This window comes from Emydura macquarii, unplaced genomic scaffold (assembly GCF_026122565.2).
Source record: "Emydura macquarii macquarii isolate MOO-44397 ecotype Brisbane River unplaced genomic scaffold, CSIRO-AGI_Emac_v2 contig_587, whole genome shotgun sequence".
NCBI classification, from domain to species: domain Eukaryota; kingdom Metazoa; phylum Chordata; order Testudines; family Chelidae; genus Emydura; species Emydura macquarii.
In genome coordinates this window covers 13881953-13903258 of record NW_027130724.1, presented here as the reverse complement: position 1 = coordinate 13903258, position 21306 = coordinate 13881953, and the positions used below count along the sequence as shown (strand labels likewise).

The 21306-nt window shown below is 42.9% G+C and overlaps 2 protein-coding genes and 4 non-coding genes across 6 annotated transcripts; 3 read left to right on the top strand and 3 right to left on the bottom strand.

The window, feature by feature from the left end:
• Positions 1-1234: 1234 nt before the first annotated feature.
• Positions 1235-5699, top strand: LOC137148148 (large ribosomal subunit protein uL15-like). The gene is made up of 5 exons (XM_067540750.1): positions 1235-1316; positions 1932-1995; positions 2299-2374; positions 3431-3605; positions 5524-5699. The coding sequence occupies exons 1-5, from the start codon at positions 1314-1316 to the stop codon at positions 5650-5652; spliced, it is 447 nt and encodes a 148-aa protein (XP_067396851.1). The 5' UTR covers positions 1235-1313; the 3' UTR covers positions 5653-5699.
• LOC137148187 (small nucleolar RNA SNORA3/SNORA45 family) lies at positions 2892-3023 on the top strand. The gene has a single exon (XR_010918466.1). It is a non-coding gene; the product is annotated as a small nucleolar RNA SNORA3/SNORA45 family (small nucleolar RNA).
• Positions 4029-4160, top strand: LOC137148186 (small nucleolar RNA SNORA3/SNORA45 family). The gene has a single exon (XR_010918465.1). It is a non-coding gene; the product is annotated as a small nucleolar RNA SNORA3/SNORA45 family (small nucleolar RNA).
• Positions 5700-9158: 3459 nt separating the features above from the next.
• RPL27A (ribosomal protein L27a) lies at positions 9159-13164 on the bottom strand. Its single transcript, XM_067540749.1, has 5 exons — positions 13082-13164; positions 12716-12779; positions 12463-12538; positions 11257-11431; positions 9159-9328 (listed from the first exon to the last, which is right to left on the bottom strand). Exons 1-5 carry the CDS (start codon positions 13082-13084, stop codon positions 9200-9202), a joined length of 447 nt encoding a protein of 148 aa, XP_067396850.1. The 5' UTR covers positions 13085-13164; the 3' UTR covers positions 9159-9199.
• On the bottom strand, positions 10657-10788 carry LOC137148185 (small nucleolar RNA SNORA3/SNORA45 family). The gene has a single exon (XR_010918464.1). It is a non-coding gene; the product is annotated as a small nucleolar RNA SNORA3/SNORA45 family (small nucleolar RNA).
• On the bottom strand, positions 11906-12037 carry LOC137148184 (small nucleolar RNA SNORA3/SNORA45 family). The gene has a single exon (XR_010918463.1). It is a non-coding gene; the product is annotated as a small nucleolar RNA SNORA3/SNORA45 family (small nucleolar RNA).
• Positions 13165-21306: the final 8142 nt, after the last annotated feature.

Sequence of the window (21306 nt, the reverse complement as noted above, 5' to 3'; positions counted from 1 at the left end):
AGTTTAGATCAGTCCCTGATCACAGCTGTTTTTCTCAAAGGTTTAGGGAATAACTATTAACAGCCAGATAGAATGCTACAATATGCTGGATATTTTATTGTGTAGGCTACAGGTGGCAGCTGTGTTTTCAGAGCTGTGATCAAAATCTTTCAGAATGTTCATTAAATGCTACAAAAATGTAGTGCAAGTCTTTCTTAGATAACTATATGAATAATATGCACATATTACAAGGGAAGACATCTACTGCCCACTGATCTTTAGTAAGTAGCTTCTTGGAAATATAAGATTCCTCCCTCCCTGACCAGGCACACCTTTGCTGGTTATCTGTATCCTTTTGGAAATAGATAAGCCAACATGACTGACACTTATATAACAAATAGAGCAGAAAGAGGGAAGAAGAATGTGATAAGGATAGCTGAAATCTATTCCTTAATTTCCTGCTGAGACGTACATACATTTTAATAGCTGAATGCCATCTTTTATCTCAAATTATTTCTATTGGCTGGTGCATCTATTTAAATTTTAGGCATAAACTGCTGTTTTGGTTGACCATTTTCTCAGTCATGTTTCCTTGTGAACAGGGTCAGTTTTTATGGTAGCACCGACAATGCTCTCTGATTACAGCTACCAGGGCCCTGAATCCGACCTTGCCCCTGACAGCCACAGGGAGTCTTGCAACATTTGGTATTTTTCCTCAAGCCCCTGCTCCTGGAGTCAAGTGATCAGGTCAGACTCTCAGCTTGCATGAAAAAAAGCACAGCAGCCCCACAGAGGTTGCCAACAGAAGGGAGCTTGGAAAGGCGATGCCAGCACCCCTCCAAGCCCAGGCCAACACACTGATGTGTTTCTAAAGCAGTGACGTTTGGGCTCCAGGCCGCGGGGGTCGGCGGGATGGAGCTCCAGCTGCGACCCCTGGGAGTCACGTGGAGGCCAGGAAGAGCCTCCCCTCCCCCACCTGGGGCGGGAGGGGCCCTGGGCTGCTCTTCCCGCCCCGCCCCCCCCCCGGTGTCGGACTCGGAGAGCACAGCTGGGAAGGCGCCAAAACAAAGACCCGCCCCGCACTGGCAGCGGCACGACAACGACGGACGGACGGACGAAGCAGCCCAAACCCCGGCCACCGCCGCCGCCCGAGTCCCTCCCAAAGGCGGAAGTACCAACTCACGTTTGGTTGCTCGCGAGATTGGGGGGCCTTACCCGTCCGCGGCGTGAGCTCTCGCGAGATCTCGGCCACTCCTTCCGGTCCTCCTCCCACCAGTGCCGAGGTCTCGCGGGATTTCTGAGCCTCTGCCTCTTTCCCGGCGGCCGTAGCCAAGATGGTGGGTAGCGCTGGCCGCGCGAGCCGGGGCCCAGCTCCCCAACCGCCCGGCGCGTTACACCCGGGGCCTCCCTAGCCTCTGGGCCGCGCTGCCGGTGGGGGAGGGGTTCCCCGGCCGGCTCGAGCTTTGCGCCCGCTTCAGCCCCGCCAGGCAACGCCTGTGCCGGCCGTGGGGGGGGGAAGCGGGCCGCCCCCAGTGAGCTCCGGGCTGGCCTGCGGCTCAGAGCCGGGCCCGAGTAGGAGACTCGAGGAGGCGCCTCTCCGAAGTGGGGCCGTGCGGAGTGGGCCCGCGGGCCCGTTCCCGGTGCCTCCCGACGTGCCTGGCACGCAGCCCGCGCGCCCCACGCGGTGACCGAACGGAGGCGGGAACGTGTCGGGCGGGTGAGGGCCCCTCTGCCCAGGCTGAATAACCCCGCGCCTCCGTCCCAGAGACCCACTCGGGATTGGGTGGGGTCCCGTTGTATTAAGTGCTGGCCACGCATCACAAAAATGATCTTTTCCTCAGAGGAGGACCATTGGGGCAGCCCTACACGCCAGTGCCTTTTTCCTTCTCACCGTTGTCACTTGCTCTACAGTTTTAGTCATAAAGGTACTGTGTGTTTTTGTGTGTTCCTAGCCTTCCAGACTCAGGAAGACCAGGAAGCTGAGAGGACACGTTAGTCACGGCCATGGCCGTATCGGTAAGTGCAGAGAATGGTTACTAATATGTTAGTCCTGGAACTTAAATGTGTGGTACCTCATTGGATTTACAGTATGCCTGCTAAGTATCACTATGTAGAACAGTGAAGTAATACAAGAAAGAGGCTCAATAATGGTCTGGTTAATGGCTGTACATATCTAGTTCAAATCGTATTCCTCTGTTCATGCTCATTGACTTGCTCTAAATCAACTGACATGATGCCCTCATCAGTAGTTTCTGAGGCCTTAGTAAAGTACGATGTGTTGTATTTCTTAAGTCACAATACCTTTTTATTTTCTTTTAGGCAAACACAGAAAGCATCCTGGTGGCCGGGGAAATGCTGGTGGTATGCATCACCACAGAATTAACTTTGACAAATAGTAAGACATACCAGTTTTTTCCTTTAAACCTCACCCACTCTTCCTACTTTTGTGTATGTAATATTTTTAAAAAAAGTTAAGGCTGTTTATTTTACCCATCAGCACATATGCTATTTATTAAAAGCATACAGACACTGGATTTTGCTACTGTACAATAACCTTGCAAGAAAACTTAGCTGTTTTCTTTCAAGGTCTTGGATATCCTATATTTCTTCAAAAAAAAAGTACTGTATTCAGTTTATGAAAAGTCTTTTGTTCATCTGTTCTTTTAAAAGGAAAAGCGCTAGTAACTGGATTTTAGTTTTACATGCGATAAAATGGCTTGTTTCAGAGCTTACAGAGTGTGTATCTTTTAGAATTTTTTCCATTGTTTAATTTAAGTTTATCAGACACTAATAGTCTGGTCAGCTTTGATTTCACACTATACATATATATAGTGACACTAGGTGAATCAAGCTCTTGCATTATCCTGATTTGTGGCATGTTTGGGGGGGGAGGCATCTTGTATGTATACACTGCCGAGACTCGTGTCACATCTAGACATTGCCTGTTGTCATAGTTGTGCTTGAGTACTCGGAAAGGAACAACTAATCTCTGTTCACTGACTGTCCTACTTTCAGTTCAGTCAGTCACTCGATTAGTAACAGATCTGAATCTATATTTCTTGTATAACAATCTCCCTCTGAAAGCAGTCAGAGTTCTGAGTGCCTATAACATATAGAATTGGGCCCAAATTATTCACAAGATAGATGAAATATTTATTTTTAGTACAGAAGTCATAACTCATTAGTAAAATTAATTCCATTTATAGATTTGGAAAATGTGAACATCACTCAAGAATATACAAATAGTGACTTATTTATAACTGAACTTTAAAACTCTTTTGTGTATTTATCGATGTATGATTTTTCTATACCCCTTCTAGTTTAATGTGCATATGATAAAGGTTAGTAGATAGACATATGTTTAACTGACATCATACTGATTTTTTAGTATAGCTGATTCAAGAGAAACTAAAAAGGATGTGATCTTATATCAAATATTTTTCTTCCCCAGTCATCCTGGTTATTTTGGGAAAGTTGGTATGAGACATTACCATTTGAAGAAGAATCAAAACTTCTGTCCTACTGTCAACTTGGATAAATTGTGGACACTTGTTAGTGAGCAGACAAGACTCAATTATGCAAAAAACCAGGCTGGATTAGCTCCTGTCATTGATGTTGTACGCTCGGTAAGAGTGTTGTTTAATCCTATCTTCAGAATCTCTAGTTTCTAATCACTTAAAATATGGGTATTTTTATATAAATGTTTGCTCATGTAGGAAATAAAACTAAATTACGGGTAAATTACAGTTCTTAGATTGTTTGAAAATGTCAGGTGAAAGACCTTATGAGCATCTGACTTTGAGAAGCAGTTCTACTAGTGTGTGTGCTTTTGCTTCTCTTTTCTTCCATGAGCTCTTCTAGTTCTTGTTTGTCATGAATTAGTATGAAAAGGTTTTTCCTTGTTTGAAAGTTTAGATTCTCCCATTGTTCATTTTTAAAACTGATCCATGTAGTGATACAGATGAGCTTTTAGGAGGAAATTGGAAGGTTCTATAAAGAAAAACAACTTTTATTGCTTGTTTTCTCCCACTAAAGTTGGCCTCTTTAGCACCGAGACTAGAGTCACATCCTTACATGTTTCATTGTCTTGGTGTGCTATAGTCCTCGAAGATAAATTTCTGATCTTTATTCACTGGCTGTGGTGTTCCATATCTCAGTCAGCCACCGAATCAGTGACATTCATTAGTCAGCCTGTTGGGACAGGGGGAAGCAAAAGTGTCGTGGGGGAAGACTTAGGTTTAGCAGCATACTTTGGGACTAGTATTTTCTGGGCTGGAGGAAACTTGGTCTGTTCATAGAGATGACAGTAATTCTAGATGAAGAGCAAGTTGTTAATCTTACTAATTTATGTTACAGTAATACTTAGAACCCTCATCAAGGCACCATTGTGTGCTAGGCTTTGTACAGATATCCAGGAAAAGACAGTCCCAGCCAAGGTTAGACTTGGGATGAGATCCTCACCCTTGACCTGGCCCTTTAGATAAAAGGGCTGGAGTGACCATAATAAGGTCTAAAAGTCCCAGATCTGGCCAGGGGGAGGACTTTCCCTAGGCCAGGAACTATAGAAGACAGCTAGTTGTAAGGCTGCATTCCAAGGACTCCTTCACAAGTTGGTTTTGAGTGTGGATGTGCGAAAGGATGGCCTCAACTATGAGCACCAGCACCCAAGGCTGAGCTGCTTAAAGGCGGAGCATAGAATCTCATGCTCTGTTCAACTTTCCAGCACCTTCAACAATGTGATTTATATCATGATGTACAATCAAGCCCATATCCTTCAGTTCAATGGAAGGCTATTTATAGCTTTATCTCCTAGAAAATATGAAAAAAGTGCATCTGGAAAAAAATGGGATTTTTAAATAGCTATGGAAGTCTGAGGAATGAGACTGGAAAACGTAGCATAAACTAGTCAAGAGTGCACTATTTTTGTTCTGAACGGAAACAAGGAAATACATCTAAAACTAATTAGCACTTTGTTCATCACAGACTGTGGCGTTCATTATGCAAGAAGTGTTTGGTGAAATTAAAAGAAAAACAAAGTTGTTTGTGGGTGTCCTTTTTTGCCACACTTCAGTTTACTACTTACGTATTTGAATTCTGGAAGCATTCCATGTTTGTCACAACGTGCAAAACTGCTGATACCAGTAGTGTTGCTATGTCTTTGTTGGGCCCAGGATATTAGAGAGACAAGGTGGATGAGGTAGCTCAGAAGACGTTCTTTCACTAACAGAAATTAGTCCAATAAAATATATTACCTCATCCAGCTTGTCTATCAGTGATGATCAAGTATTAATTTGAATGGCTCTTAATGCCAGCATGGTTGTTGTATTTAGTGTTTAGGTCGTTGCATTTAGTGTTTAACTCTTACTGCTGCTAATGGAATTGCATCTGCCAAGGAAAGATGATCTTCTCGCTTGCATCAAAGTCCATTGATTTAGCCAAATTACACCTGTCACTGGTGTAGGTGGGAGAAGAAACTGGGTGCAGTGCCTCTGGCGTTTTTAATGAAAATCTGTGTGTGCTAATTTATCTTTTGTATCTTTCTAGGGCTATTATAAAGTCCTGGGCAAGGGAAAGCTGCCCAGACAGCCTGTAATTGTGAAAGCAAAATTCTTCAGCAGGAGAGCAGAGGAGAAGATCAAGGAAGTTGGTGGAGCCTGTGTTCTTGTGGCATAAAGGAGTTTTGTATTTATTCAAGTTTGAATAAAGACACTATAAAATGAGTGGCTTTCACTTTGATTTACCAAAATGTTTTTGAGATGTTTGCTTACCTAAATATTTCTAACATTTAATCAAACTTAGACCCTTATCCATACCATAACTTTTAACCAAGTTTGTGACACAGGCATGGCTGGTTCTCAACATGGTTTACGTCTGCCTGCATAGCATGGCTACCAGTTAATAGTTTTGTCGCTGGTAGCATGTTTGCTTTCCTATAACTGGACATTAGTCTGATGCAGTGTGGACCAGACCTTTGAACCATGTTTCTGTAACTGTTTTGATTGGTGGTCTGTCCTAGCTTTGTGTTGTGGTATTTCTCGGAATTACCCTATCGTATGCTGCTTTGTGCCTGCAGAACATCCTGCTGCAGTACTGTGGGCTGTTGCCTTAATTTTTTCCATGGTGACACAAACTGAACTTGTACTGGGCTAAGGGGCCATTGCTTTTAAGTGGCTTACAAAATTATTAATTGTAACTTTGACAGAGCCTCACACACTGTGGGGTGGTGTTCAAGCACAAATACTGCATATTCCAGCTATTCCCCAGGGTTTTATTAGAGATGCTGTGCAAGTGTGGACTCTATTCCTATAGCATGGCCCTCATCTCTACTCACACTAAATGGGTGTGGAGAAAAAGAGGAAATGAAAGTCACTCTCTCGGGGCTTATGTTGCCACAGGCAGTGTCCTGACAGTTCTGGAAATGAGAGCTTGAATTTTAAATGTACAGTTCTCTGTTGTCAATGGACAACTGCATGTATTAACCTGGTTTCAGTGTGCTGCCTATCACTGATGGTGGGTTGCACTGGAAAACTGATTTCCAGTACATCATTCTGTAAAATGCATGCTCTAGTTATCTGTAGTACAGCCACAAACCATTAAATTTGACAGGCATAGCTAAACCCTTGTGCTTACTCTACCTCACGTTATCTTCTAACTAATGAAAGGGTAATGAATGTTTTTATAGGTAGTGTTATAGTTCCAGAGGGGTAGCCGTGTTTGTCTGTATACAGCAAAAACTACGAGAGTCCTGTAGCACTTTAAAAGACTAACAAATTTATGTGGCCATAAGCTTTTGTAGGCTGCAACCCACTTCGTCAGATGCATGAAGTGGAAATCACAAATAGGGGGTATATAAATACATCCAAGGGTAAGAAACGTAACAATGGGGAGGGCAAGTGCTAACAAAGTCCATTCAGTTAGAGTAGATAAGGTCTATTCACAACCATGGATTAGAAGGTGAGAATGTGTGAACAGTGACAATTCCAAGTTCCTATTCAGACCCAGTCTGATTGTGTCAAGTTTGCATATGAGTTCCAGTTCTGCAGTTTCTCGCTGAAGGCTGTTTTTGAAGTATTTTTGTTGAAGAATGGCAACTTTCAAGTCAGCTACAGTGTCCTGGGAGATTGAAGTGCTCTCCTACTGGCTTATGGATGTTACCATTTTTTATGTCCAATTTGTGTCCATTTATTTTGTGTAGTGATGGTCCAGTTTGGCCAATGTACATGGCAGAGGGGCATTGCTGGCATGTGATGGCATATGTTACATTAGTAGATGTGCAGGTGAATGAACTCCTGATGGTGTGGCTGACGGTTAGGACCTGTGATGGTGTCACTAGCGTCCATGTGCAGGCAGAGTTGGCAACAGCGTTTGTTGCAGGGATAGGTTCCTGGGTTAGTGTTCTTGGTGTATGGTTGCTGGTGAGTATTTGCTTCAGGTTGGGGGGTAGGTAGGGGGGCTGTCTGTAAGCAAGCTGTCCCACCGCTTGAGTGAGTGAGTGAGAGATCATCTTCTAGGATAGGTTGTAGATCCTTAATGACATGTTGGAGAGATTTTAGCTGGGGGGGTGCAGGTGATGGCCAGTGGTGTTTTCTTTGTTGGGTCTGTCCTGTAGTAGATGACCTCTGGGTACCTGTTTGGCTCTATCAATTTGTTTCTTCACTTCCCCAGGTGGGTGCTGTAGTTTTAAGACTGTTTTATGGAGACCCTGTAGGTGTTTGTCTCTGTCTGAGGGATTGGAGCAAATCCAGTTGTATCTTAGGGTTTGGTAGAGAATGGATCGTGTAATGTGTGCAAGGTGGAAGCTGGAGGCATGAACTGTGGTCAGTTGGTTTTCGGTATAGGGTGGTATTAATGTGACCATCCTTTATTTGTATTGTAGTGTCCAGGAAGTGAATTTCTTGTGTGGACTGGTCTAGGCTGAGGTCAATGGTGGGGTGGAAATTATTGAAATCGCAATCAAATTCTTTGAGGGACTCTTTCCTGTGGGTCCAGATGATGAAAATGTCATCAATGTAGCATAGGTAAAGATGAGATGTTTGGGGACGAGTTTCGAGGAAGCAATGTTCTAGGTCAGCCATAAAAATGTTGGCATACTAGGACCATGTGGGTGTCCATTACAAGGATTGTCACTGTTCACATATTCTCACCTTATCAACGGTTGTGAACAGGCCTCATCTACCCTAACTGAATTGACTTTGTTAGCACTTGCCTTCCCCATTGTTATCTCTTACTTGTGGATGTGTACATAAATACCCCTATCTGTGGTTTCCACTTCATGCATCTGACAAAGTGGGTTACAGCCCACGAAAGCTTATGCCTGCAGAAATTTGTTATTCTCTAAAGTGCTACAGGACTCTTGGTTTGTATAGTGCTATAGGTAATTCATGTAATAACCCTAGCCTTGCTTGTAGAACCAAGGGGGTAAAATGCACATCAGAGTGCTGTTAAGGCTAGATAAATTCATGAACAGCTTCAACATTCTGAAAGCCAGCATGTAAATATTGCCTTAACAGCATTTAGCTTACAGCATTACTAGAACTTCATCCCTTAAGCTTCTTAGATTCTAACATTTTAAATCAAGTGGTCTTATTTGTAAAAGTGACTCCCACATAGGTAATCAATGCTATGCACATAAGCAAAAGAATTTTCTGTAAATATAGAATATACTGTTTGCATTCACATGATGTCAAAAGATAGCTAAGGAGTGTAGTTCTGGGTAGTAGGATTAGATTACTGGTTGGGTGTGAGCCTGCCTCCCCTTTTGTTTAGCAACAGTGTTCTCTGAGAATGACTGCCATCTATCAGCCACTTCAGTCCAACCTACAGGACTGCAGAGGTAAGTAATTTAATATTTCAATAAAAGTTGAGGGAGGTTTCAATAGTGCTTTCCAAAATGCAACATTTCATCAGTATTCAAAAGGTTACATCTGAGAAAAGGCTTAAAAATAAACCCAGTACTATAGCATAATCTTAAATGTGGCAGTTGTTTCACACTACAATTTTAGTTTATTTTAAGCTGGTGATTGACAGTTATAAGAAACAGCCCCTATGTAAATTAGTAGTTAGTACTACCATCATCATGACAAGCAATGTGACTGGCCTTCCTAATATTCACATAAGCCACCCTCTCACCTTCCCCCAAAAAACAGGTTTTGAAAGTAGCTTTGAAATAAAGTAACTCAGACATTTTACAGTTTTATTTAACTTTAATTAAAAAAGTCTTTTATGCCACAAGTACACAGGCTCCACCAACTTCTTTGATCTTCTCCTCTGCTCTCCTGCTGAAGAATTTTGCTTTCACAATTACAGGCTGTTTGGGCAGCTTCCCCTTGCCCAGGACTTTGTAATAACCCTAGAAAGATCAGGAGAAATTGGCATCTATAAGATTCATGTAGAACTATTCTCTGTGCACACAATCTTTAATAGCAATAGGAGAAATGCAATCTGAGAAAAGCATATGTATTTATTTAAATTTGGTCAGATTGATGTTTACAATTCAGTAGTTTTGCATAGTGAGAATATTTGATAAAGTCACAGCACCTAAAAATTACATCAGGTTGCAGCTATACCGTTTTGCCAAGAATTGTAATTGTTCTCATTGAATTTCAAAGATTTGTGTAGATATAATGGAACTCTACAGTCCATGAAAAAAAGCTATTTACATATTCTTCACATTTAATGGATTTCTTGTTAGCCACACAAATGGTTAAAGATAGAATGTTGGCATCAACAATCCTAACATCATTTTGTGATACACAAAGCCCCATTTAGCTCCTGGCTACTTCAGTGTTTAAGATTTTAATTTAGTTCATTCATCCTTCTCCAAAATAGGCTATGGCTAGCCACCTCCTTCTGATGTTGGAAAACGAGTCTAGGCTACACTATAAAGCAGTGGTTCCCAATCTTTTTAGCTCAAGGGCCAAAGATATAATTTTTACAACCCTGAAAGGCCACCAGTCTCTGCCAACAGCTCCCACTCCCTTTCCCCTCACTGCAGCCAGATGGAAGGAATTCAGGGAGGAGGCTGCCTCCTCACTGATCTCTCCTCTCCCTGGCTACAGCAGGGAAGCTGCACATGACTGTAGCCCTGTGTATTCCATCTAGGTCCTGAGGCAGTGGATCCCTTCTGCAGCCAGGGGGATGGTAGATCAGTATTCCCCTCCCTCTGACTGCAGCAGGGACCCCAGCACCTAGGGACCCAGGCTTTGCTCTCTGCTGGAGCTGGAGGAAGGGAGTACTGATCTCCCTTCTGGCTCCAGCAGGGACTCCTTCTGGCTATGGACATAGGTGGATCACTTTGCCATGCTCCCTGCTACAGCCAGAGGGAGGAGAGGACTGCTCTCCCATCTCCTTGGCTGCAGCAAGGAGCCTGCACTGGTCTTTTAGCCCAGCAGAAACACGCTCTGCCTGGGTCCTTAGGCAGCAGCTCCCTTCTGCAGCCAATGGGAGGGGAGCCACAGGCCACTTTGAAAGCCCCATGGGCCAACTTTTGTGGGAACCACTCATATAAAGCAACTGCTTGATTAGTTATCTTCCAGTAGCTAGCTGCTTCTATTAAAGATGACAGCTCTTCTAGATCGAACAGGAACCCTTAAGTTGGTCCTAGGAAGAGTCCCTCATATGCCTTAATGCTGACCTGCTACAAACCAGGCTGGCTACATGTATCAGTTTTAATTAAAACAATGTTACTGATCAGGTGACTGACTGAGGCATGACACACCACAGGCAGTGAATATAGATCAGTGGTCTTTCTCCGAGGACTATAGCACACCAAGACAATGAAAAATGCCAGGATGTGACTCTAGTCTCGATGTGGTGAGGCTAACCCACACTTGGCTGAAAAATGACATGCACTGAAAGGTTTAAGTCTGAAGCTCACAATTCCTCTAGTGGTCTCCTAAAGCTGATATACGCAACTGCTCAGATCAGTTGTAAGTACACAAATGCACAAGGGGGGGAGACAGACTGCAGTAAGACTGTGTTTAATGTGGATGGCACAGATTACATACATCCCAGGAACTAGTTTAAAGTATCTTTCTTAACTGTGAGTATTAAATACTAGGGGAAAACATAACATTTTTAAAACAAATGTAAAAGACATGCCAAATAAGGATGAAAAATGCAGTGGAATACATTTAAGCAGAATTAGTTTAATACAGTAGATCAGTGAACATTTAGAATGATCAAACTCTATCCTTAAGGTTGCAAAGTGCAAGATCCTAGGCAAAAAAATAAAAGCAACCAATTCCAATGTTAAGGGATGCTAAATCAAGTACTTACCGAGCGTACAACATCTATGACGGGTGCTAATCCAGCCTGATTTTTTGCATAGTTTAGTCTTGTTTGCTCACTAACCAGTGTCCACAGTTTATCCAAGTTGACAGTAGGGCAGAAGTTCTGGTTCTTCTTCAAGTGATAGTGTCTCATACCAACTTTCCCAAAATAACCAGGATGGCTAGAGAGAAAAATTAATGTAAAACCTTATATTTGCTTTAAGTTGGAACTATTGGCTTTTCAAGAACATTAAATGCTTAAAAGAGCATATTTTTTTCAAAAAGCTGATTTTTAAAATCTGGAGTCCTATGTACAAGAGACTACATATAAATGAAATGCTCATGTAAATTTCGTAGCAAGTATCATCTCCAATACTCACATTAATATCAACTAAATTGTCCCAGGTTCTCCTTGCTAATTTACCAAACAAGCAAAACCTGTGACAGAAAAGGAAAATAGAGAAATACTGTATTGAAGTGTTATTTGCTGATGTAATCAATTGTTCTTATACTTCAGTGATGATCACATTTTCTGAATTTACAAATAAAATCTAGTACTTTCGTAAGCAGAATTCACAACTGGTGCATCTTCTCTGATTAGTTTTGGCCTAGCCTGCAATCCCTCTCTACCCAAAACTCTGGCATTGGGGTCTAGGCCTTGTTACTAACCTGGTGACTGACTGAACTACTAACAGGGACAGTCAGTGAATAAAGGTTAGCAGTTATTCTCCGAGTACTCTAGCACACCACGACAACAAGCAGTGTCTAGATGTGACTCTAGTCTCGGCCATCTTTAAATACGTATCTCTTGCTCCATGAGGGTTCATAAGATCAGGATAATGTAACATTTTTGATCCATATGGTTACATGTATTAACACACTGTGGGTTCAGATCTGAACTAGTGTCCCAAACTCCAGCTAACAAAGTTCTAAAGAACCCAACACGGTAACGTTCCTGAAATAATAACCACATTCTGAACTCACTAAATCGTTAGTTGATGCTAATTTGTGGAAAGAAGAAATACATCTACAAAAGAGGACTATAAAGAAGAGACCTGCTACAAAGGCAGGGGTATGTACGGGGAAGCCTGTCCCTTTGCATGAATGGTTCAAAAAGCCCCCTGGGAAGCTAGTTAGCCATGTGTGTGACATCTCAACACGACTAGGAAAGAAACAGATGAAGGGCGAGCCCCGAGGGTTTTTAGTGTCTTACTATTTGTCAAAGTTAATCCTGTGGTGGTGCATGCCCCCAGCATTGCCACGGCCACCGGGATGCTTCCTGTGCTTGCCTGGAAGGAGAGACGGTAAGAAATCGTGAGCGACGCAAGAAATGCTGCACCTCCCCCCCCGAGAGACCGTCCAATGCCCGGCCCGCGCCGTGCGAGCGAGCGGGGCTGGAGCCCGTCACCGAACGGGGGGAGCGAGGGAGGCAGGAGACCCGATGCGTGGCCGCGCTCCGCGCTCACCGATACGGCCGTGGCCGTGGCTGACGTGTCCCCGCAGCTTCCTGGTCTTCCTCAGTCTGGAGGGCTGCAGAGAACAGAGCGTGTTAGCGAGCGGCCGGGCCGGGCCCCCCCCCCTGGGGACTGGGAAGCGGGTTGAAGCTCCCCCGTCTGAGGGAGACACTGAGGAGCCCAGCGAGCGCCCCCCTCCCCCCCTCCGGCCCGGGCCCGAACCCGGGCCCGCTCCCCCCGCCGGCCTCAATAATAGCGGGGTGGGCCCAGCCGCAGGGGGAGCCGCGCGCGCGCGCGCCGGGATCTGTCCCTCCCCCACCCGCCGCGCGGTCGCTCCCCTCAACTCCGGCCACGCGGCCGCAGAGAGCAGCGGCTCACCATGCTGGCAAGGCCGGGTAAAAGGAAGAAAGGGGAGGAGCCGCTGTCTCGCGAGAACGCGAAGTCCCGGACAGTGCCCCCCGCCCCCACCAGGGGAGGGGAAGTGAAGCGAAGCGAAGGGAGCGGAGTCTCTCGCGAGATCTCGTGGAGCCTATGGGCAGCCGAAGGGCGGGCGCGGGCGACTCCGGGAGACTGGGGGGGGTCTCCGGCTTGCGAACGAGCCTTAGCCGCATCCGCCCAGTGGTTGGTTCCTGTGTCTCCCCCCTCCCCCCCAAGGTGGATCAGGCCCTCACTCCCCGCCCCCGCCAGTTCTTCTCTGCGCGCCCTAACTCCACGTGGGCCTTTGAGCCCCGGCCGCTCCCTATCTCGGCCCGGCCCAGAGTCCTCCCTGCCCGCCCCCGTGTGGATCCTCCTGAGCTGTTCACCCTGCTCCCTTCCCAGCCCCTGGGCGCTCTCGCTATCCTGCTGCTGCTGGATGTTCTCCCTGGAGCCCTAGCTCCTGGAGCCCGGGACTAGGGGAGACGCTCAGCTTGTGCTTGGTGTGTGAAGTACGTTTGTGTCCCCACTGGCGAGAAACGCTGGAAAACGTGAGCCCCAAAGGCTCCCCGGTGGGTGGCAAACCCAGAGCAACCCGCATTTGCGATTTAAAAAAAAAAAATCCTGTTTTTAAGGCAGATGATTTTGTGGGCCTGACTTAAGAACTTGTGGCTGGAAATGCTGTTCCTGTTGCATCAGGTGCTCGTATGGAAGATGCTGTGTGGGTTTGTGCCTAGAGCACAGGAAGGATATGGATTGAGGTGTTCTAGTTTCTACTCTGGGCCATGTGACAGATTTGTTGTGTTAACCTGGACAAGCCACTTAGCGTTCCCCAGCTTTCCCATACATGCAATGGACTGGATGCTGTTTACCTTACTCGGGTGGTGTGAATCTTACTTCCTTAATGTTTTTAAAGTGTTTTTTGAAGTATTCAAATGGAACTTGCTATACACATACAAAGTAGTCATTTCTTTCTTTAGAAAATAAATTCACTCCCAAAGTGAGACCCTTTGGGAGGTTTACACTGCAGCTGGGAACGAGCCTGCCAACCCAGCAAGAGAGCCTTGTGAAAGCAGGGGTCAAGCTAGTGCACTAAAAATGACAGTGTTGATGTTGCATCTTAGGTGGCAGTTCTGGTTCTCAAGCCTGCCAAACCCTCCGGGTCTAAGCTCAGATGGCTAGCCCACGTTTTCACTGAAACCACAACATCCACATGTCTATTTTTTTTAGCTCAAGCCCTGGTAATGCAATTTTGTCTACTTGAACTTTGAGGCTTCTCCCCAGCTGCAGTGTGGACATATCCTATATGGCCAGGTGTTAGCCCAGAATAAATTTTCATGATTGAGTGTAACGGTGGAAACATTTACTGTCCTTTGACTGTTCCAAAATCCTGAAACTAGTTTGGGCTTACTGGTAAAAGATGGTTGTTTTTGCCAAATAATTTTGTTTTAAAACAAGTGTTTTAACAGTTGATACTTTAGCAAAAACATCTCGATTACAACTAATATTTTTGTTTAAGTGTTGGATTTTTTTTACAGTTGATTCCAAAGTTTTCCATTAAATATATGATAGTGTCCTTTAATACTTGCTGCTTAGTACCAATAAAAGTGGGGAGAATGACAAGAGGAGAAACTGATACTAACACTGACAGCTTTTTTATTATTTTTTATTTTGAGGCCGTTTGTAAATGTTGAGGAGCAGCTGTGAACCTGAGTAGTTTTGTCCTTTACAATCTTGTACGTTACATTTGTATAAATAGTAACCTATTTCTGGCAGTTGATCATGGATTGTGATAAAGCTAGTTTTTGCCTTTCAGTTTACAAATTACACAGAGGTAGAGTTGCTGCACGTATATGACCTAAATAAGAGTGAATGACATTGGAAATCGAGCTCATAATCTGTGAACCTCAAACAGTTCTCACTAGGTTGTGGATGAAAACTTCAGTTTTCCAAGATACTCTACTCAGGTGCAGGAATCTACCCATATGGCTCCTTGCAGGTTCAGAGTGTAAGATTTCTTAAGACCTCTGAATCTGGCCCTGCCTACTGACAGTGTTACTTTTAGAACGTATCATAATATCTAATTTTCCTCCGTAGTGTAAGATAGTTCTAGTGTGCAAGATCAGGTGCATTATGTTTCTTCACTTTCCTTGGAAGCATCAGGTACTAGCCTTTGCTGAAGAAAGGATGCCACCAAACTAGATAGAATTTACCAGATAGTCAGTGGTCAACTTTACAATTTGATATGATTCCCAGGAAGAACATCTGATGACATTTAAGAAACTTCCAATAAGGGATTTTCCCATTAGTAGGTTCTGGACAAATAGCAGGAATGAAAGAACTAATTAAAATGAAGATTGACTTAACTTTGTAATTTTAAATGTTTTGCCTGTTTTCCCTCTTTGTTCTTTACTTTGTATGCATGTCTTATAAATATGAAAAAGTATTTTTGTTGGGTGGTATTCAACAAGTGAAACCAAGCTCTTGCCAACCCAAATAACTGTTAATGTACCAATTATAAAATAAACAAATATGGTAAGATAAATATGATAATGTCTTAAAAGCCATGTGGAATTCTCACAACAAAAACCCCCTTTTAACACCAGGAAGATATCAAAACATCATTTGATGGCATCAGCAAGAAATAAAGACGAGGACAGTGAAGAGAGAGCAAATCCTTAAGCTGAAAGTCACGGCCCTAAGGTACAAAGATGCTCCAGTTATGATAAGATTTGCCTTATGCTGTCCTCTTCTATGAAACAAGATTACACCTCCCTGGAAGTCCTAATTTTGTGATGTTCTGAGAGTCCTTCAGCTGAAGTCAGGATGTACTACTGGTGTCTGTCAGTACTTTGTAAGATCAGGCTATGGGTTCACATTGTTGCTGCAGGGCCTTGGTTCTGGACTATGTTTTAGCCATCTGTCTAAACAATGTTCTTCCTTAAAAACTCAGTCTCCTATTACAAAATTAATATATTTGTGTGTGATCTTGTAATGAAGCAGTATGTTAAATATTTGTGAGGTGCACAGACACATAGACTTTAAGACCAGAAGGGACCATCATGATCAACTAGTATGGCTTCCTGCATGTTGTAGGCCACAGAACCTCGCCTGCCCATTCTTGTAGTAGGCCTATAACCCCTGGCTGACTTATTGAAGTCCTCGGAGCTTGATTTAAAGACTGCAAGTTACAGAGACTCCACCATTTATGCTAGTTCAAACCAGCAAGTGACCTGTGCCACATGCTGCAGAGGAATGCAAAAATTCCCCAGGGTCTCTGCCAATCTGATTTGGGGAAAATTTCTTTTCAGTCCCAAACATGACGATCAGTTAGACCCTGCCTGAGCATATGGACAAGCCCCACCAACCGGACACCTGGGAAAGAATGTACTAATTCACAGCTCTCTCCCTGTAGTGTCCCATCTTCAACTGTTGGCTAATAGCAGTCATAGATGGGACATATGTCACTGTAGGCAATCTCATCATACCATCCCTTCTATAAACTTATCAAGCACAGTCTTCAAACAAGTTAGTTTTTGCCCCTGCAACTCTTCTTGGAAGGCTGTTCCAGAACTTTGTTCCTCTGATTGTTAGACGAAGGCTTCTAATTTCAAGCCTAAATTTATTGATGGCCAGTTTATATCCATTTGTTCTTGTGCCAACGGTGGCCCTTAACTTAAATAACTCCCTCTCTGGTGTTTATTCCTTATTTATAGAGAGCAATCATATCTCCCCTCAGCTTTTGTTTGGTTAGGCTAAACAAACTAAGCTCCTTGAGTCTCCTCTCATAAGGTAGGTTTTCCATTCCTCTGATCATCCTAGTAGTCCTCCTCTGTTCTGTTTCAGTTTGAATTCATCTTTCTGAAACATGGGAGATCTGAACTGCACAGTATTTCATACGTGTATTACTATTACCAGTGCCTTGTATTGTGGTAATAACACTTCCCTAACTCTACTGGAAATACCTTGCTTCATGCATCCTAGAATTGCATTAGGTTTTTTCACAGCTGCATCCGATTGGCAGTTCACAGTCATCTTGTGATTGATCAATATACCCAGGCCTTTCTCTGTTACTTCCAACTTATACATACCCAGCTCATAGCAAAAATTCATATTGTTAGTGCTAAAGCGCATAACCTTGCACTTTGCACTATTAAATTTCATCTCATTTCTATTACTCTAGTTTTCAAGATCATCTGAGGCTACAGCTACACTGATGGCGGCAAAGTTGCCGCCGTCAGATCGATTGCTCAGTGAAGACCTGCTCAGTCGATCCAGAAATCGACGTACTAAGACCACCTTCACATGTGGTGTAGCGCTGCGTCGATGGGACCGTGGTTCCCATTGGCGCAATGCAGTGAAGATGGCGCACAGAAGAGGAGCCCAGAAGTCGACGGGAGTTACGCAAGTTTTTTGCGTAGCTTGCGTAACTCCCGTCGACTGCCGCCGAATTCCGGAGGTAAGTGTAGACAGGGTCTAAATCTTCTTGTATGATATTCTGGTCCTTCCTCGTATTGGCAATACCTCCCAACTTTGTGTCATCCACAAATTTTAATAATGCACACCAACTTTTTGAGCCAAGGTCGTTAATGAAAATGTTAAGTAAGATTGGTCTTAAGATGGATTCTTCAGGAGCTCCACTAGTAACCTTCCTCCAGCCTGACAGTTCACCATTCAGCATGACTCATAGTCTCCCCTTTCCGCCAGTTCCTTACCCACCTTTTGATTCTCATATTAATCCCCATCTCCAATTTAACTAGTAATTTCCCATGTGCAACTGTACCAAATGTATTACTGAAATCCAGGTTGAATACATCAACCAATTTTCTAGACAAGAAATGCAGTAATCTTCTCAAAGAAGGAGATCAGGTCAGTCTGGCATGATTTACCTTTTGTAAAACCATATGGTATTTTATCCCAATTACCATTTGCCTCTATGTCCTTAACTATTCTCTATTGCAAAATTTGTTCTAAGACCTTGCATTCTATTCAGATCAAACCAATGTGTTTCTCAGATCACTTTTTTCCCCTGAGGCAGACCATTTTGGACATTTGCCTCTGGAAGATGGATCATGAAGATACATCAGATAAAGTGAGTTCATATATAAATAATCGTTATTATCATGCTATTTAATTATACTATTGGTATATTTAATGGAGCTCATTTTTAAATGGGCTTTAAAACGGCCTCTAATGTTGAATCTATAATCAACTGTGGATGCAAATGATAGATTATAACTCTGTCTGTTTTGCAGTTGCTCTTACAAGGTGTTACTGCAATCAAGAGTCTACTGTATTGCATGTGAACACTTGATAAATCCCTGTGAAAGAGCTTGACACAAATAAAATAGAACCTCAGGATTTCTATCCATTGGAAAGACTGGATGAAAGTAGAAAAGGCAAGCTTTTGAGATTTATCTTGATAGCTGTTAAATATGTCACCTAGCGCAGAGTTTCTCAACCTGGGGAACACTTACCCCTGGGGGTATGCAAAGGTCTTCCAGGGGGTACATCAGCTCATCTAGATACTTGCCTAGTTTTACAACAGGTGACATAAAAAGCACTCACTAAGTCAGTGCAAATTAAAATTTCATACAATGACTTCTTTATACCGCTCTATACACTGAAAAGTAAGTAATAATTGATTTATTTTATAATTATATGGTAAAAATGAGAAAGTAAGCAATTTTTCAGTAATAGTGTGCTGTGACGCTTTGATATTTTTGTGTCTGATTTTGTAAGCAAGCAATTTTTAAGTGAGGTGAAACTTGGGGTACACAAGACAAATCAGGCTCCTGAAAGGGGCACAGTAGTCTGGAAAGGCTGAGAACCACTGACCTAGTGCTTTGCGTGGGTGAGGTGAAGTTCTTTGTCAACTTGACTAAAACAAATGCATCTCTGCATTCTGCACTAATCATTGATATTATTGTATGAGACAGCTAGGTTTGTCCTGCTTCACACATCATTAACAGAATGATTTCGTAAGTGACACATGCTCCTCTGTGCGCAGGGGTCACTTATACTTGCAGACATGGGGAATTCTGCCTCTGCAGGCATGCTTCTCTGTCTTTTCTACCTCACAGAAGCCCCACTGAAATGCTTCTACAGTGAGCTAAGTAAGGCATGTGAGACACTGGGCCAGAAAAAGCCTAGCAGGCTAAATGATCCAAAATCAACTTTCAAAAAACACATTGAATGGAAATACAAATTGTAACTAGAGCTATTCATTGTATATTGCTAGAACTTTGATGTTTAAACTTGCATTGTTAAGACTTTGGAAGTAAATGTATGTCTGTATTTACCTACAATCTTGTTAGTGATGATCGATGTAACCAAATAGTTCCTGTCTGGCACTATAGTCTGTTAATTAAGAAATCAAAAGAAGATATTAACATTTAGATGGAACGTGAGTCTAGAAATGTCATAGTTACTACTTAAACGTCAAAGAGAAATAAAAACAATCTATGAATGGTTGTAAATGGCCAATTACCTTTTGCTAAAATAGCTAGTTACCAATGTGCATAGAAAATCGGGGGTTTCTACTTCAAAGCCACAGTAATCACCTATTAATTGCTCAAGGAGGTACTTGCTATCAAGAAGATATCAATAAGACTACCAAGGATCTATAAAAGGTCTCTGTGGCCCCAATTCTGTCATCTTAGATCTGCTTGGATTTCATCAGGGGAAGTTCAAGTCGTAAGACTAAAGATCCCAGCTATAAACTGGTTTACCTTGCTATTTCTCATGGAAGAAATCATACAGGCTTTGCATGTGGATTGTCTATTGGACTATAATCTCTGAAACTGATTCTAAAAGAATTTTTGCAACTCAGTTTACCATCTCTACTATGAAACTGACCGATGGACTTTATTCTCATCTGTGTATAATGAATCATTTAACCATTACACACTCTTTTTTAAAAAAATAAATATTAGTTTAGTTAATAAGAATTGACTGTAAGAGTGTATTTGGGTAAGATCTGAAATATTCATTGACCTGGTTGGTAATATGTCTGGTCCTCTGGGATTGGTAGAACTTTTTTTAATATGATGGACAAATTTTTTCATTAATCCCCATCATGTTTGACTTGGCTGTCTGGGTGGAAGCCAGAGAGCTGGATGGCTTTAAGGGAACTGCATTTTTGGCTTCTGGATAACCAGTGAGGTATTGAGAAACTGTTTGTTGCTGGTTTGGTGAATCTAATTTTAGAAATAACCATCAATATTGGGGGTTTGCAGTTTTGTCCTAATTAAGCTATCTCAGCATGGTTCAACTAGTGACCAGTGTCACAGCATGGGTGAAGAGAGCCAGATGGGTTCCTCTAGATTTTCCCCCACCCATACACATGGAAGAAAGCAACATCGATTAATACAGCCCAAAATGCTTGAGCTTCTTGCCCTCCTGTGCTGTGGAACTCCTTTATAGAGTAGTCCCAGGGACAATCCTTGTAGAAGGCATGCTTCCAGGGCCAGGCAGCAAAGTGGAGACAATAAACAGCAGTAGATGTGTCCCTTGATCTTTGAGGATCTTGCAGGATCTGTGGTATGCTGAGGTGGAATCCTGAACTTCTTTCAAGGAGCAGGGGATGGCAGAACTACATTCACCTTTCTTCCCTCCCTATAGAATAACAAGAAGGAAACTTCATGAGTTATAACTTGCAACGTTTCCTGCTGTATGTGTGGATTATTTCCATGTTGGAACTGAGGCTTCAGTTCCAATTTCACAATCTAGGATGAGGCATAAGCCAGTAAGTAACCAGTTTGATCTGGAAGTCCCAGGCTAAAGTTAGGAAAAACATTTAAACTTGTAAAGCGAAAAGATTTGATGTATAGTCTTTAAGAGACAAGAGACAGTAAGCATAGAACCCCAAGGTGACATTTGTACAGTGTGTAAGATGCAAGTTATTAAATCTTTAGAAGTGAAAATGTTCATAATTATATGTAGTTTTGCATTTCTGTAAGCAACTTTCTAACGTGCATTGCTTGATATAGGGTTTTAACTGGTTATGTCTTATTCCCATTTGCTTCTGCTGCTGACTAAAATGTTGGAAGAAAGTGTGGAAAAAGTTGGAACATACCTACCATTGCTTTTTTCACTCACTTTGAGAACTGTCAGCAGAAAGCGTAGAGTGTGTGAGAATGTAGACGGTTAGCATTACTATAAATAGATCCACAATACAGTGTGCCTCA

Coding starts and splice junctions, on each gene's coding strand:
- LOC137148148 (XM_067540750.1), top strand. Junction 1,996..2,298: donor TCACGGCCATGGCCGTATCG/GTAAGTGCAGAG, acceptor ATTTTCTTTTAG/GCAAACACAGAAAGCATCCT. Junction 2,375..3,430: donor AGAATTAACTTTGACAAATA/GTAAGACATACC, acceptor TTTCTTCCCCAG/TCATCCTGGTTATTTTGGGA.
- RPL27A (XM_067540749.1), bottom strand. Junction 11,432..12,462: donor AGGATTAACTTTGACAAATA/GTAAGACACTAA, acceptor TTTTCTCTCTAG/CCATCCTGGTTATTTTGGGA. Junction 9,329..11,256: donor TCATAGATGTTGTACGCTCG/GTAAGTACTTGA, acceptor TGATCTTTCTAG/GGTTATTACAAAGTCCTGGG.